Raw genomic sequence first — 14,413 nt, 5'->3', positions numbered from 1 at the left:
TCTTCAGTAACCAAAAATCAGAGTGTGAAGATGAAGAAGATGAGGCTTGAGATCTTCTTATCTTCTCTTTATTCAAGACATCATTCTTAACATATTCCATAGTTACAACACCATCGGGAGCAGAATTAGTCAAAGAAACTCAAAGAGTATCCCAAGAGTCTGGCAGAGTATTAAGAAGCCAAAGTCCCTGAATTTCTTCATCGAACTTTACACCCATTCTGGAAAGCTGGTCAAGGACACCTTGAAAATTATTTATATGATCATAAATATCACTACCCTCTTTATACCTGATATTTATCAATTGCTTAAGTAGGAATAACTTGTTATTGCCAGTCTTCGAAGATAAAATGTCTCGAGCTTGTCCCACAAACTTCTGGCATGTGTCTCATTCACAATATGATTTCTAACATTATCTTTAACCCATTGTCTGATATAACCGCAAACCTGTAAGTGCTTAAATTCCCAATCCTCATCTATCATGGATTGAGTTTTAGTAGACACAAACACAGGTAGATACATTTTCTTGGCAAATAGAAGATCTTTCATCTTACCTTTCCAAGTATGATAGTTACTACCATTCAAAAATACCATCTTGCTCATATTTGCCTCCATCATTCAAATCAATAATCAATAACAACTAATATTTTGATACCACTTTATTGGGAAAGACAGGGTCACTATGAAAGAGTCCGATAGGGAAACAACGGAAGAATACCCAAGTCTAAACTTTCCATTCTAATTTGAACTAAGAGGAGACATGAAAACCAAGCAAAACAAAGTCATATGATAAAAAAATAATTACCACACAAATACAATAGGGCAAGAATAAAGACAATCACACAAGACACCAAATTTATGTGAAAAACCCTTCGGTGTGAAGAGTAAAAAACTATGGGACCAAACCTCCACTATAATCACCATATAGTTACAATATTGTTCTCCAAAATGGACACAAAACAAGTGCCAAACAACAAGAAACAATACATAAACCAAAACACCAAACACTAGAAAAATAAATGAGTGAAAGCACAAAAAATGTAGCTACTGTTTGGGAATGAAGAACAGGAGCTACAGGCCACCAAATCAAGCTTCGTCAGTTCCTAATCAAAGATTGAGAATGAGAGGAACAAGCAGTACAAAAATCAGCTCAATCAGACAAGAAATGAAATGGAAATCGCAATTTGAAGTTGACAGCTATGGCTGAAATTTAGGTGCAAAAATCAGCTTTGTTTTTCTCTCTTTGGCTGCTAAAAACTCTCTTTTTGTTATGGTGAATAAGACCTAAAAAGATCAATATATATACCCCATGTAATGGTCCTATGGGTAAAAGTGGGTTGGTCCAAATTGGGCTTCATTTATCCATATAGAAAATGAAAAAGACCCAATAACCTAACACTAATGATCATAATGAAGAGATGAATTGCATTAGACTCTTTAAGGAGTTATGCCATGAGCCACCTTCTCGAAAAGATATCTCAAGCTCCTGTTTCATATCAAGTACTCTTTGTCTCAATTCCTTGCCTTCTTCTTCCACCATAAGTTTTCTTATTGTACTCTCTATGACAAGTCTAGTGAAATCCTCAGGTTCTAGTTCAATGCCTACTTTCCATACATGTGTAAAGTATCTCGTGCTCATATTCTGATCACCAAAACCTGGCCTACAAATCATAGGAATCCCTTCGAAAATACTTTCTAATGTGGAATTACAACCACAATGACTCCAAAATCCTCCAACTGCAGGATGTGCCAAAACTTCTTTTTGTGGTGCCCATTTCACAATTCGTCCTCGATCTCCAACTGCTTCCAAGTATTCATCGGTTAAGTCATGATATTCAATCGACTTCCTAACTACCCATAGAAATGGTTGGTTGCTATTGAACAATCCCCAAGCAGTCTCAATAAACTCATTTTTATCCATAACTACTAAACTCCTGAGGCTTACATAAAGAACAGAATTAGGGGCTTGAGTATCAATCCATGAAATGCAACTGGCATCCTCCTCTGCTATACTCGTTAGCGAGGAGGAAGAAATTTTGTGTAAAGGCCCTATTGTGAAAATAGGAACTTGATAATGTTGTTGAAGTTACGACAATGCTTATTTCTTGAGGCTTTCGATAGTGTTCCAAATGATAGCCACAAAAGATCCTAAACCAGCCACTTTTTCAAGTAACTGTAATATAGACTCTAGAATTTTAGAAGTGAGAATGAATGGAAGATCCTTGAACCTGAGGGTAGGTACTTTGGGCACTGGATCCAACAGCTGAGTCTCTGTAATTGGTACATGAAGGTAATCAGTGATAACATGAAAAATTTGAGTTGATTTATCAGATGGTCTTTTAACGAATCGTTATTATCTCATAAAGACAACTTTCTTCTTGATTTCAAATTTCTTGAATAAAGTGATTCTCCGAGATAATATATATTAGTTGAATGACTATTAACTTAAATTATTTCTTAACTGTTGATTGCGCAAGATAGATAGGACAGGTTAAAAAATGTGTTTTAGTAATAAATTTGATTACGAATGGTTGATGAAGCTGATATGTTAAACAAAATTCGCGGGGATTTTACTATTTAGCTACAGAATTTGTCTGTCACTTAATACTGATTTTTGAGTAGTGTACCTGGCAAGGGAAAATAATTTCCTTCTTGAGTTGGAAAAAAGCGCAAGCAGCTTCCAAGTGACCATAACTACTAGGCCGAAGAAGAATAGTTGGATGTTTAAGTTGATCAGCCACTTCAGTTGTGAAATACATGAGGTGATCATAAACAATGCAAGAGATTTGGCCATAGAGCTCTGGTTTTTCCATTATTTCCATCACATAATCTCGAAATAGGACTTTGTAATTTGCATTCATCTCTGGTATAATGTCAAACAGATTTAATAAAGAAGCATCGTGGTTTGACAAGCCATCCTTCAATTTTAAGAACACGAATTCAGGATGTTTGGAGTTGTCCGGAGGGTTGACCTCTGAGTGACTAATAACTATGGAGAAACCCTTGGCGCGAAGCACATAGGCCAGTTGAAGCATAGGTGTTACGTGTCCTTGGAAGGGAGATGGTACGAGCACCACACAACATGTTTTTGCTTCTTTTACATCCATCTTCCTCTTGTCCACAATAGTCAATTCAGAATTTAGACGTTGTGAGTGCTAATAGAGAGAGAGGGACTCTAAAATGTATATCTAACTCTATTTGTAATCATTTTTCACAAATTTATAAAGGCTTGTGGTTGAGTTTGGCAATATGTACAAATGATTAAGATTGAAATCTAAGAATTCTACGTTCATATCTATGCAACATATATAGTTATATCATAAATTCATTTGTATGATAAAGCATGACATACTGTATACTACAAGCAGCCGACTTAGGCTTAACTTTACTGCTTGGCTATGGTTAGACAATAGCAATTAGGCAAAAGGACCTTCTGGACCCCTATATTATGTCGGTTTTGTAAGTTGGATACTTCTACTTAGATATTTTTCATCTGGACCCTTGAACTCATTAAAAAATAATATTTTAAACACTTTTTTTTAGTGTAATACACTCTCGCCACGTCAGCTGCCACATCAACTTCCACGTTATTTTTATTTTTAAATATAAAAAATATTAAATATTAAACTAAATAAATAAACCCTCCTCCCCCTTCCTCTCTCTTCCCCATTTTTCTGATTGCGCTTCTTTTTTTTTTTCTTATGGTTCTCCCTCCTCTTCTCCTTCTTTTCCTTCATCATTTTAATTTTCTTATTCTTCTCACTCTTTGATTGTTGGGAATTATGAATTTAGCTATTCATAATCATAAATAGATATACCTGTTCGGGTAGTTTTGATATTTCTGAAGTTTGTTCCTCCATAGCTTTTTCCATTGAAATATGTTTATTTGATTAACTGAGTAAAATATTTGTTGTACAGTGGAGAGAATCTTTGCTTCAACGCATGAATGCTTGCTTTTGCAATGCCTTCTGCCTTTTTTATTTATAGAACGAAAGGCAATCTTTACAATCAATCAAACTAACTTTACACACGTTTTTTTTTAAAACTAAAAACTAAAGAACTAAAAAGTCAACAAAAGGGGCTATAGGCCTAACCTACTAGCCTTTAACTTTTTTACAAGTTTACATCTACGTAAAAGTCTTTTTTGTACAATAATTCAATCAATAGTTAAGACTTCGTACAATAATTCAGACTTTGTACAGTATCTTGTCTCCGTTGATTTTGTCGTATCTGCTCCATTATTGCTCCTTATCTTATCTTTCCAGCTAGCATTTTGTCTTCTTTATTCTAGATATACTTCTGGAATAATATTATCTTCTCTATTACACCTCGAACATTGGTGGTCTGGATATTTGTGTCCAATTATTTTACAATATCTTGTTAGCAGTCCGTCTGAAATAATTCCTTTTCTTATTGCTCTTGCGGTAGATTGTTTTTCTGGGTTGAGTAGCGTCATTATCCATTGTCTTACATCTTCCATATCTGCTTGTCGTAGCTCTTTTGAATTTGAGTAAATCATTTGATGATCTCTCGAATAATAGCTCCATATTGGGTTTCCGTTAGTATAATTATTTGCTAGTTCTTGAATGATCGTAGCTAGTCCAATAAGTCATTTATTTGCATAGAAGTCCGGTATCTCGATTCTGGGTATCTCCGGTTGCTGCGTAATATCTTCTGGGATGATCATATCTCTAGTTAGTCCTATCTTTACAACTTGTATAACTGGTTTTATTTCATCATATAGTATCTCTACCGGTGCAGTATAACACTTTATATAAAATAAATTTCCTTTTGTTATTCTTTTGTAGGTGGTGAATATCTTGTATAATTCTTCCATAGCTGTTAATTCTTCTCTGTCTTGGGTATATATAGTGTTTAATAGTCCATAGTCAAAACAGGTTTTAACTAGGCTTGGGTTAGTTTTGGGTAGTGCAATTAGTTTGTTATATCCTTGTAATTTTTGGGTTATATAGTTGGTATTTGGTTCTTTGATGTTTGTAGCTCTGGGATTATGGTTTAGAAAGGTTTGTACTCTGTATATATTTTCTATGTATTTCTGAGCGGTGTAGTTGTATACTTTTTTGTCTTGGTTTAGGCTATCTCGGTATGTGTTAACTTGTGGGGGTATGAATAAGTGGTCTTTTTGTGTTTTTGGTGTAAATGGTTTTTTAAATATTTTATTCATATTTATATTCTGGTATCTTGGTCGATTAACTCCTTTGCTTGTACCTGCAGAAGTAGATTGATAAATGTTATGGGTTTTATGGAGTGTCCCAACGTCTCCTTCTAGCTCTGGAACTTTAATGTCTTCCGATCGACATAGCTCTGCACACTGCTGAGTTAGCTGATTTGTAGCTATAGACTTCAGTTTATCTTCATTAGTCTTTAGTTTTTCTATCTCATTACCCATACTGTCCACTTTCATTGAAAGCGTAGTTAGGGTGTTAAGTATTTTTTCTAGAGTATCTTCTTCTATTATTTCAGTCTGTGTAGCTTTGTCTTGATATGTAATCTGCAATAACAATTTTGTTAGTACTGATCACTTCAATTGTAAATGTGAAATTTAATATATTCAAAACTAGTCTCCGAATCTCTTTTGTTGTAACTGAATTTTGTATTTTCTTTGTTAACCACCAGCGTACCTGTGTATTATCTGTTCGTACAATAAATTTGTTATATACAATATATGGCTCAAATGCTAATAAACATTTATATAATGAACATAATTCTTTCCTATTTATTTCCCATTTTATTTCTGTCTCGTTGAACGTACCTGAGTAGTATCTACAATGGTGTTCTATTTTTTCTGCTTCATATCGATATTTAAGTACTCCTCCGTAACTATATTCACTAGCATCTGCTTCTACTATATATATAAATTTTTTATTTTCATCTGGAAATTGTAATTTTGGTAATTCTCTACAAAGTAATTTTATTTTTTGAACTTGTTTTTTTATCTTTTTCATCATAGTTATATTCTATATCCTTTTTTAATTTTTTCTGTAGTGGTTTTAAAGTTTCTGCTAATTTTGGAATATATTCTCTTACTTGGTTTACTAGTCCTAAAAATGATTGTAATTTCTTTTTTGTATCTAATTCTTCTTTCGAATTTAATATTTTTTGTACTATATGTTGTTGCATTTTTACTCCACTTTTATCTATTTGTATTCCTAAAAATTCTATCTGGTTTTTCATAATTTCAGCTTTCTTTTTGCTTAGACTTATTCCTGATTTTTCTATTATATCTGTAAATTGTTCTAATAATTTTAAATGTTCTTCTTTGTTTTTTGTATATAATAATATATCATCTATGTACACTATACAATTAGATAATTGTTTAAAATAATTATCCATAAAATGTTGATATCTACCTAGTGCATTTTTATATCCAAATGGTAATACGTTCCATTCATAAAATCCTTGTGGTACCGTAAATGCGGTTAATTCTTTAGATTCTTCTTCTAGCTTTAGGTGGTAAAATCCTGATTTACAATTGAATTTGTTAAAATAATTATATTCTTGTATTTGTCTTATTTTTAATATCTTATTTGGTATTGGATAATTATATGTTATAGTTTTTGCATTTAAATTTCTATAGTCAATAACCATCCTACTTTTTCCTCTTTTTTGTTCACTATGTTTATTTACTATAAATGCTGAACTATTATGTTTGCTATTACTTTTTTGAATATATTGTTTTTCTAATAATTCATCTATATGCATTTTAAATTCTTTTAAATCGTCAAAATTATATGTTAATGGTTTTTGTGTTATTATGCTATTTTTATCTATTAATTCAATTTTTGTAGTAGTTTTATGTTTTTTCCATCCTTTTAATGGATCTTCACTATATAATTGTTCTAATTTTTTCTGAATTATTTCTATTTTATTTATTGAAAATATAGTTATTTCTGTTTTATTTATCGAAAATACTACTAGTTCTATTGTATCTTCAGTATTTTTTATATTTTCTAACTTTTGTGTAATTTTTTCGCTTCCTTTTATCCAATCAGTTTTCTTTCTTATTTTATTATTAACTCTTTTTGCTCTTACTTTTTGTTTACATGATGTTGTAAACCACCAGTCTGTTTTGGTTATTATATGTGGGTATAATTTATCTAAGAATGACATTCCTAAAAGTATATCTTTTGATGTTAATTTATAATTATAAATTTCTTCTATTGTTAATATCTTATCCCATACTTGTATTTTTACATTCCTAGCTTTATAAGTAATTAAGCTTCCTTCATTATTAAATCCTTTAACTATTATTGGTGTTTTTAATTTATCCCATTTACTTTCTGGTAAGCAATTATATCTGCATAAATTAGCTTCTGCTCCTGTATCTATCATAGGAGTATAATATCTACTGTAATATCCTTCTACTACTATCTTCATTAATACATATATCTTCATTTCATGTTAAGGCTCTTTTTAAGAATAACTTTTCTTTGTTATATGTTAAGGTTAATTGTGTATGTTCTATATTATATGGTTTTATTTGTTCTAACCATTTTATTCCTAATATTATATCTGCTTTTTGCATTTCTTCCTTTACTTTGAATTCTATTTTTATTTTTCTAACTCCTATTATTATTTCCTTTTCTGCTATATTTTTTATTATTTATTAAACTTCTTGGTAGATCTGGGCACATATCATTATCAGTCTTTATTTCTTCATTTTTTACTAGATATTTTGCTATATAATTTTCTTCTTGTCCTGTATTCAAAAGTATTAGATATTCTTTTTCATTTATTTTTCCTGTTATGTAATATTGGTTTAAATTACTTATTGAATTTGTTTCATAACTTGTTCTTTTTGATGAGCTTGATGATTCTGATTTTTCATTAGCTATTCTTTTCGTTGTACTTATTCTATCATTTACTATTTCTAAATTTTCTTCTGTATCTATGTCTCTATAAGTATAATCATTATAATCTATTGTTTTTACAATTTGTTCGAATGAGCTTTCTATTTGTATTTTGTTAATCTTATTTTTTCCTGTCATTTTATGTTTTGTTGTTAATACATATAGATTTTTACATCTTGCTGTGAATATTTTACTTCCTGGGGTTAATTCTATTCCTGATATTTTCCAATATAATACTAGTGATTTATCTATATTTCTATCTGTTACTGCTACTGAATAATTTGCACTTATTATAAATTTAAATTTTTGATATATTAGATTTCCTTTTACGACAGTTATTATGCTTTTTTCTATAGGTTTTATAATTCTATCATCTGCTAAATATAATTCTATTGGTGTATCTATTCCTTCTCTAAAACATGCTTTTATTAATATCTCTGTACCTCCAAGGTGTACATATTTTATTGGATCTCCTTTACTTTTTATATCATTTATTTCTTTATTAATTATTCTTTTTGTTACCAGTGGTATACTAGCTTTTCCTTTTGCATATCTGCAGTCTATTACATGTTTATTTTGGCATACTACATAATATTCATCCTTTTTCCTAGTAAAAATATTTTTTATTGTTGGTATTTAAATATTTTCTCTACACTTAAATCTAATTCTTTTCCTTTTATTTCATCAAATATGTTGCTGTCAAATATTATTTTTTGTTTCGTTCCTTCATCATTTAAATATTCTTCCTTTGTTATTATTTTTATATCTTCTTCAGTCATTTGATTCATCTATTTCACTATCTATTTCATTATCTGTTTCATTTTCTGAAATTTCATATATACTATCCTCGCTTTCTAATTCATAATCTACATAATCTATCTGCATATATTCGGGATTATCTATTTTTATTTCTGATATTTGTTTATTTTTTGGATTCTTAGGTAATTTACAATCTCTAGCTAAATGTCCTAACTTTCCACAGTTATAACAAGTACATTCTTTTATAGATTTCTTCTTTCTATATGGTCTTTTATGTTTATAATTTTTTACATAATATCTTTTTCTCGGTTTCTTATATGTATATTTTGATCTTTTATATTTCTTATATTTCTTATGTCTTTTTCTTTTCTTATAATATCTTTTTTCGCATCCAAATTGGGGTGCTATTTTATTTTTGCAACATGCTAAATTTCTTATTAATGTTTTTTCCATTTTTAATTCTTCTCTATATTTTTCACATAAGTTTCTATACCATTGTTGTAAAAATTTTATTCTTGCTCCTAACGTATCTACTATTTTTGCTTCTTCCCAACTTTTTATTATTTTCGAACTAAATGGTTCGAGTAATTTATTAAAATATAATTTTCTTATTTCTTTACTTTCTTCTATACTATATGCTCCTTTGTAATAATATTCTTTAAATGCGCAAGTATATTCATCTATATAACACATATTACATATTGCTAATTTTAACATTAAATTTCTATTTGTATCTTTTTCTTCATTTTGTTCTTCTTCGATTGTTGTCGTACTACCAAATTCATCTTTTATAGCTGTTTCATATTTTTTAATAATTCTATAGGTGTTAGTTTAGTTGTTGTCGATGATGTTCCTTCTATAGGTTTATTAGTTCTTAATACTTTTTTTCTATTTTCAGTTAAATTTGCAAACCATAGTTTTACTGATCCTATTAGAGTTTTTTCTATATATTCCGGTGCATCCGTTATATTTATATTATTATCTAATAATTGTTTTGTCATATATCTTATCCATAATTGTATTGTTTTTTCTGTATCTATTACACAGTCTAGATCTAAAAAGTTATAATTTTTATTCACTATTTGTTTTGGTATCCATTTATCATATTCATTATATTTTTTAAACTTATTCTTATAATATATAGATTTTCTTATTTCTGTTGGTTTAGGTATTATATTTTCATTTTTTTTTTATCAAGAGTATTTATTTCAGTGTGGGTATTTTCTAAGTTTTCCTCATTAATTTCTTTTTCATTGATTTCTAAATTTTTTGTATTTGTTAATATTTCTGTATATGTTTCACTATCTTCGGACTCATAATTATCTGTCTCTTCAATATCTATATTATTTATTTCTAATTCTTCATTTTTTATTTCTAATTTTTCCTTAAATTGATTTATCTCGTTCAGTAATTTCTGTTCTTTATCTTTTTCTTCTTTTTCTTTCTGTCATTGTTCATACAACTTTTTTAATATTTGTAGTTCTTTTTCTAATTCAGCAATCCTACTATTTTTAGTTTCTTCTATTTTTCGTATTTCTTCCGTAGTTTGTTGTTTTATTTTTTCTATTTCCTTTTTCCTATCTATCTCTTCATTTTCTTTTTCTATTCTTACCATTGCTGTTAATTTATCTTCTAATTTTAATTCTTCTTTTTCTAACATTAGATATAAATGTTCACCTATTTTCTTATATCTTCGTCCTAGATTAGAAAATACTATTTTTATTTTTGATCCTTCGTAATTTTCATATATTTTTTCATCTATTATAAATTCCTCTTTATTCATTTTATTGTGAATAGTTCATGTTGATATACATATTCTAGACTATCTATTTGTGATTCTAATTTTGATATTTCATCTTTTTGTGTATCTATTGAGTTTTTACTAACTCCGGCAAATATATTATAATGTAGTCTTTTTATTCTTATTTTTAATTCTTTACGTTTAGAGATAATTTGTTTTAATTCTTTGTATTGTTGTACTTTATTCATTTTAAATTATATTTATAATATCTTGGTGGATATCTAAATCTAATTTTATCATAATTAGGTGGTATGTGTTTCAGTCTTCCGGATTTTAAATGTGTTATTAATTTTGATTCAATACTAGATATTAATGTAATTAAGTAGGCTAATTTTTGTGGGTTTTCTTTTGTTTTATTTAGACTTATATATTCTGAATAATTACTAATTAAAGATTCTTTAATTTTTCTAAAAGCTTCTCTATTTTTAAATGGTCTTCGCATAATTAATTTAATAATTCATAGGTAAATTCGAATAACTCTAACTCTAATTGTAATTCTAACTCTAACATATATTTCCCTTCCGTACTTTTTAATTTGCTGGGCTTTGATACCATTTGTAGGGGGGTGCGCGGAGATTTAATAGATCTAAATAGATTTACCTTTGAGTCCCAAACTAGCAAGCGCATTGCGGGCCTTAGAGTGCCGATCAAAATAAGGCGTCGCGGGCTGTAGTGCACCTATCCAAGGAAGGCTGTGTAGGCCTTATGGCACTAGGATAAAGGGGCCACTGTGGGATTATCTTCATGCCTTAACTGGAAATTGCAACCAAAATTCTGTCTAAGTGTTCATCGTCCTTCCTTGCCTTCTAGTGTTATTTTGCCTTCAATTCCAGCTTGTTCAATATCAAAATATCATCAACTGTAACTCCTCAATCATCCTATAACATCAAACACCAAGAATTAGAGTTCAACACAACACCGCGTCCAGAACTACAAGCTAGAAACTCAAACGAAGCTCTAGTCTCGACCACTTACGCTTTAACATATTGTTGACTCTTAGCTCATTTTAATTAAACTTTGCACACTCTAAACAAGTTTTTCCTTTCATAAATCCACAATAATTACATTGGAAACCCACTTGACAGATTATAATCCATCACGATAGACTAGATCAATACCTAGCTCAAGCTAGTAAAACTAGTTTTCTCGTCTAGACTCTAAATGATCGATTTGAACCCAAACTTGTTTGAAAACAATTTTAAACATTGTAACCACATACTTAAACACTTATATGCTTATTTATATCATCATTATCATATAAAGAACACGAATTATCCTCAAAATAAGGCTAAATAGGCTAGGATAATGACACTAAAGTGCATAAATACACCCAACATCATTTCCTATATTATACAAATGGGGGAAAAATCAACTCCATATTCTATAGAAAACTAAAGATTTAATTCACGTTTCTTTCATTTCTTTTTCTTGCTATTGTTTTTGTTTGTTTTTCCTCATAAGTAATTTGTATCTAATTAATTTGAATTTGCGTACTCATTTTGAAGGTAAAATGTTTCTATCACACAAGATTAATAGATAAGGAGGAAGGGGTACATTCACTCCATTATATTCTTCGGTGATTTTTCATTTTATTTATTTGCATCGTTAATGCTCTCTTTTATGTGATCCTATTTGTAGACATTGAAATCTTGTAGAACTCTACAAGAAGAATCCAAATTTGATTAGAGTTATTGGGATTTATAGACATCGAAGTCTTGTAGAACTCTACAAAAAGAATCCAAATTTTGTTAGAGTTCTTGGATGCTAGTCTATTGTAGACTCGAAATCTTGTAGAACTCTACAAGAAGAATCAAAATTTTGTTAGAGTTCTTGGATGCTAGTCTATTGTAGACTTGAAATCTTGTAGAACTCTACAAGAAGAATCCAAATTCTGTTAGAGTTCTTGGAGGCTACTCTACATCAACCCTAAATTATGCCTATAAAAGAGTGACTTACTCCGTTGAAGAAATATCTTGAATATCCCCTATATTCATGGGTATTCGTAAAAAGATCGGATCTCCAATATCCCATAAAATCATGGGATATTTATAAAGAGATCATCCTACATTCGAGAAATATGCTATTAACGGCTCTCGAATTACGAAGAAATCAAGAGAGAAGAATCAAGGAAAGAACAGATTTGTACCCACATTGTTTATCAATAAAAATTCTTGTTTTTTAATATTTTTATTTGTGATTGCTATTTATTTCTATCACTATAAAATTTGTTGGAAAAAGATGGGCATGCTCAGTAGGACCAAATTTTTCCTTCATCGCTTCTCTCATAAATCAAATCTGCAAATCTGTAGCTGGCATAAAATGGAAGCTCTATTTGTACTTTAAAACTCATCATCGAGTTTATACTTCAAAAAGCCTTGAAGTAGGGGGCATTTGTAGATATCAAAATCTTGTAGAACTCTACAAAAAGAATCCTAATTCGGTTAGAGTTCTTGACATTTGTAGACACCAAAATCTTGTAGAAATCTACAAAAAGAATCCAACTTATGTTAGAGTTTGTGGACACTACTCTACTGTAGACATCAAAATCATGTATAACTCTAAAAGAAGAATCCAAATTCTGTTAGAGTTCTTGGAGACTACTCTACATTAAACCTAAATTATGCCTATAAAAAGAGTGGCTTACTCCCTTGAAGAAATATCTTGAATATCCCATAAATTCATGGGTATTCATAAAAAGATCGGATCTCCAATATCCCACAAAATCATAGGATATTCATAAGAATATTATCCTATGTTCGAGAAATATGCAACTAACTATCCTCGAATTACGGAGAAATCAAGAGAGAAGAATCAATGGAAGAATAGATTTGTACCCACATCGTTTATCAATAAAAAATCTTGTTTCTTCATGTTTTATTTATGATTACAATTTATTTCTGTCACTATAAAATTTGTTGCAAACAAAAGAAATTGTTGGACAGTAAAATTTCAAGACCGAAAAATAAATAATTTGGACAAGAAAAATATTTAAATAATCATTTTATTGATTTCAATAAGTGAGTGTTATAATTTTTATGAATTCTCTGATTCGCCTTTTCAAATATAAATTCAAGGGCTTAAAGCTTGATCTTGAATTTGAACTTGATTTGTTAATTTGATGGACTTGATCTTGACTTGTGCTTGAATTTAAGGGTTTTTGAGCTTGTTTTTGAATCTTGCAGTCTTGATCTTGAAGAACTGGATTTTAGTGCTTGAGCTTGGAAGAGAAATTGCGGTGTTTGATCCACGATATTTCTCTTGCTTCTTGTTAGAGTTCTTGGTCCTTTTTCTGAATTATGAGACCCCTATTTATAATTGTGAAAAGGGAAGAGTCATGATGAAGATGAACTTTATTTGACCAATCAAATTCAAGTGACATGGCACTTTTTATGGGCTTTAATTTCACTAGGTCTACTGCATCATTTTGACATGTGGCATGGTCCTATTGACTCTTTCACTTGACTTAGCATGATACGTCATTTTACATGTGACGCTCATTTGGGCCTCTAGAATATAACAATATCTTGGGTTTAGCAAAATGGACTCACTATTTATAGTCTAAATTAATGGACTAGTCTAATAAATATTGTACTTTATTTAAATCCATGTATATTTAGACTTAAATAATTAATCTAATTATATTAAACCGCAATATTTATTTGGGACTAATATAGTTTGAATTTAATATAATCCGAATTTTGTACGGATTTAAATTTAACAAAATTTCACTGCCCACAAATTTCTCCTACTTCAAGACTTATCGAAGCATTAATTTATTTAAACCGAAGATGAGTCTTGAAGTACTGTCGAATTGAATTTAGATCGAATTAATTTATGTAATAGGTCATGTGCACTTTTAACACACATATGTTTAAAAAGAATCATTTGGTAATGATTATGTTTCCTGGCTCCATCATATATTTAAAATTTAATAGTCCAATTATTCCTTCCATTTTAACCACTAATCATGTGCAAGTGATAATTA

At 29.8% G+C, this 14,413-nt stretch overlaps 1 protein-coding gene across 1 annotated transcript; it reads right to left on the bottom strand.

Moving 5' to 3' along the window:
* Nucleotides 1-1,402: 1,402 nt before the first annotated feature.
* On the bottom strand, nucleotides 1,403-3,104 carry LOC124899468 (UDP-glucose iridoid glucosyltransferase-like). Its single transcript, XM_047414361.1, is given in 2 exon segments — nucleotides 1,403-2,170; nucleotides 2,625-3,104. Coding segments are annotated over 2 exon segments (1,248 nt in total).
* Nucleotides 3,105-14,413: the final 11,309 nt, after the last annotated feature.

This window comes from Capsicum annuum, chromosome 6, assembly GCF_002878395.1.
Source record: "Capsicum annuum cultivar UCD-10X-F1 chromosome 6, UCD10Xv1.1, whole genome shotgun sequence".
Taxonomy (NCBI): Eukaryota; Viridiplantae; Streptophyta; class Magnoliopsida; order Solanales; family Solanaceae; genus Capsicum; species Capsicum annuum.
This window is presented reverse-complemented; position numbering and strand designations above follow the sequence as displayed.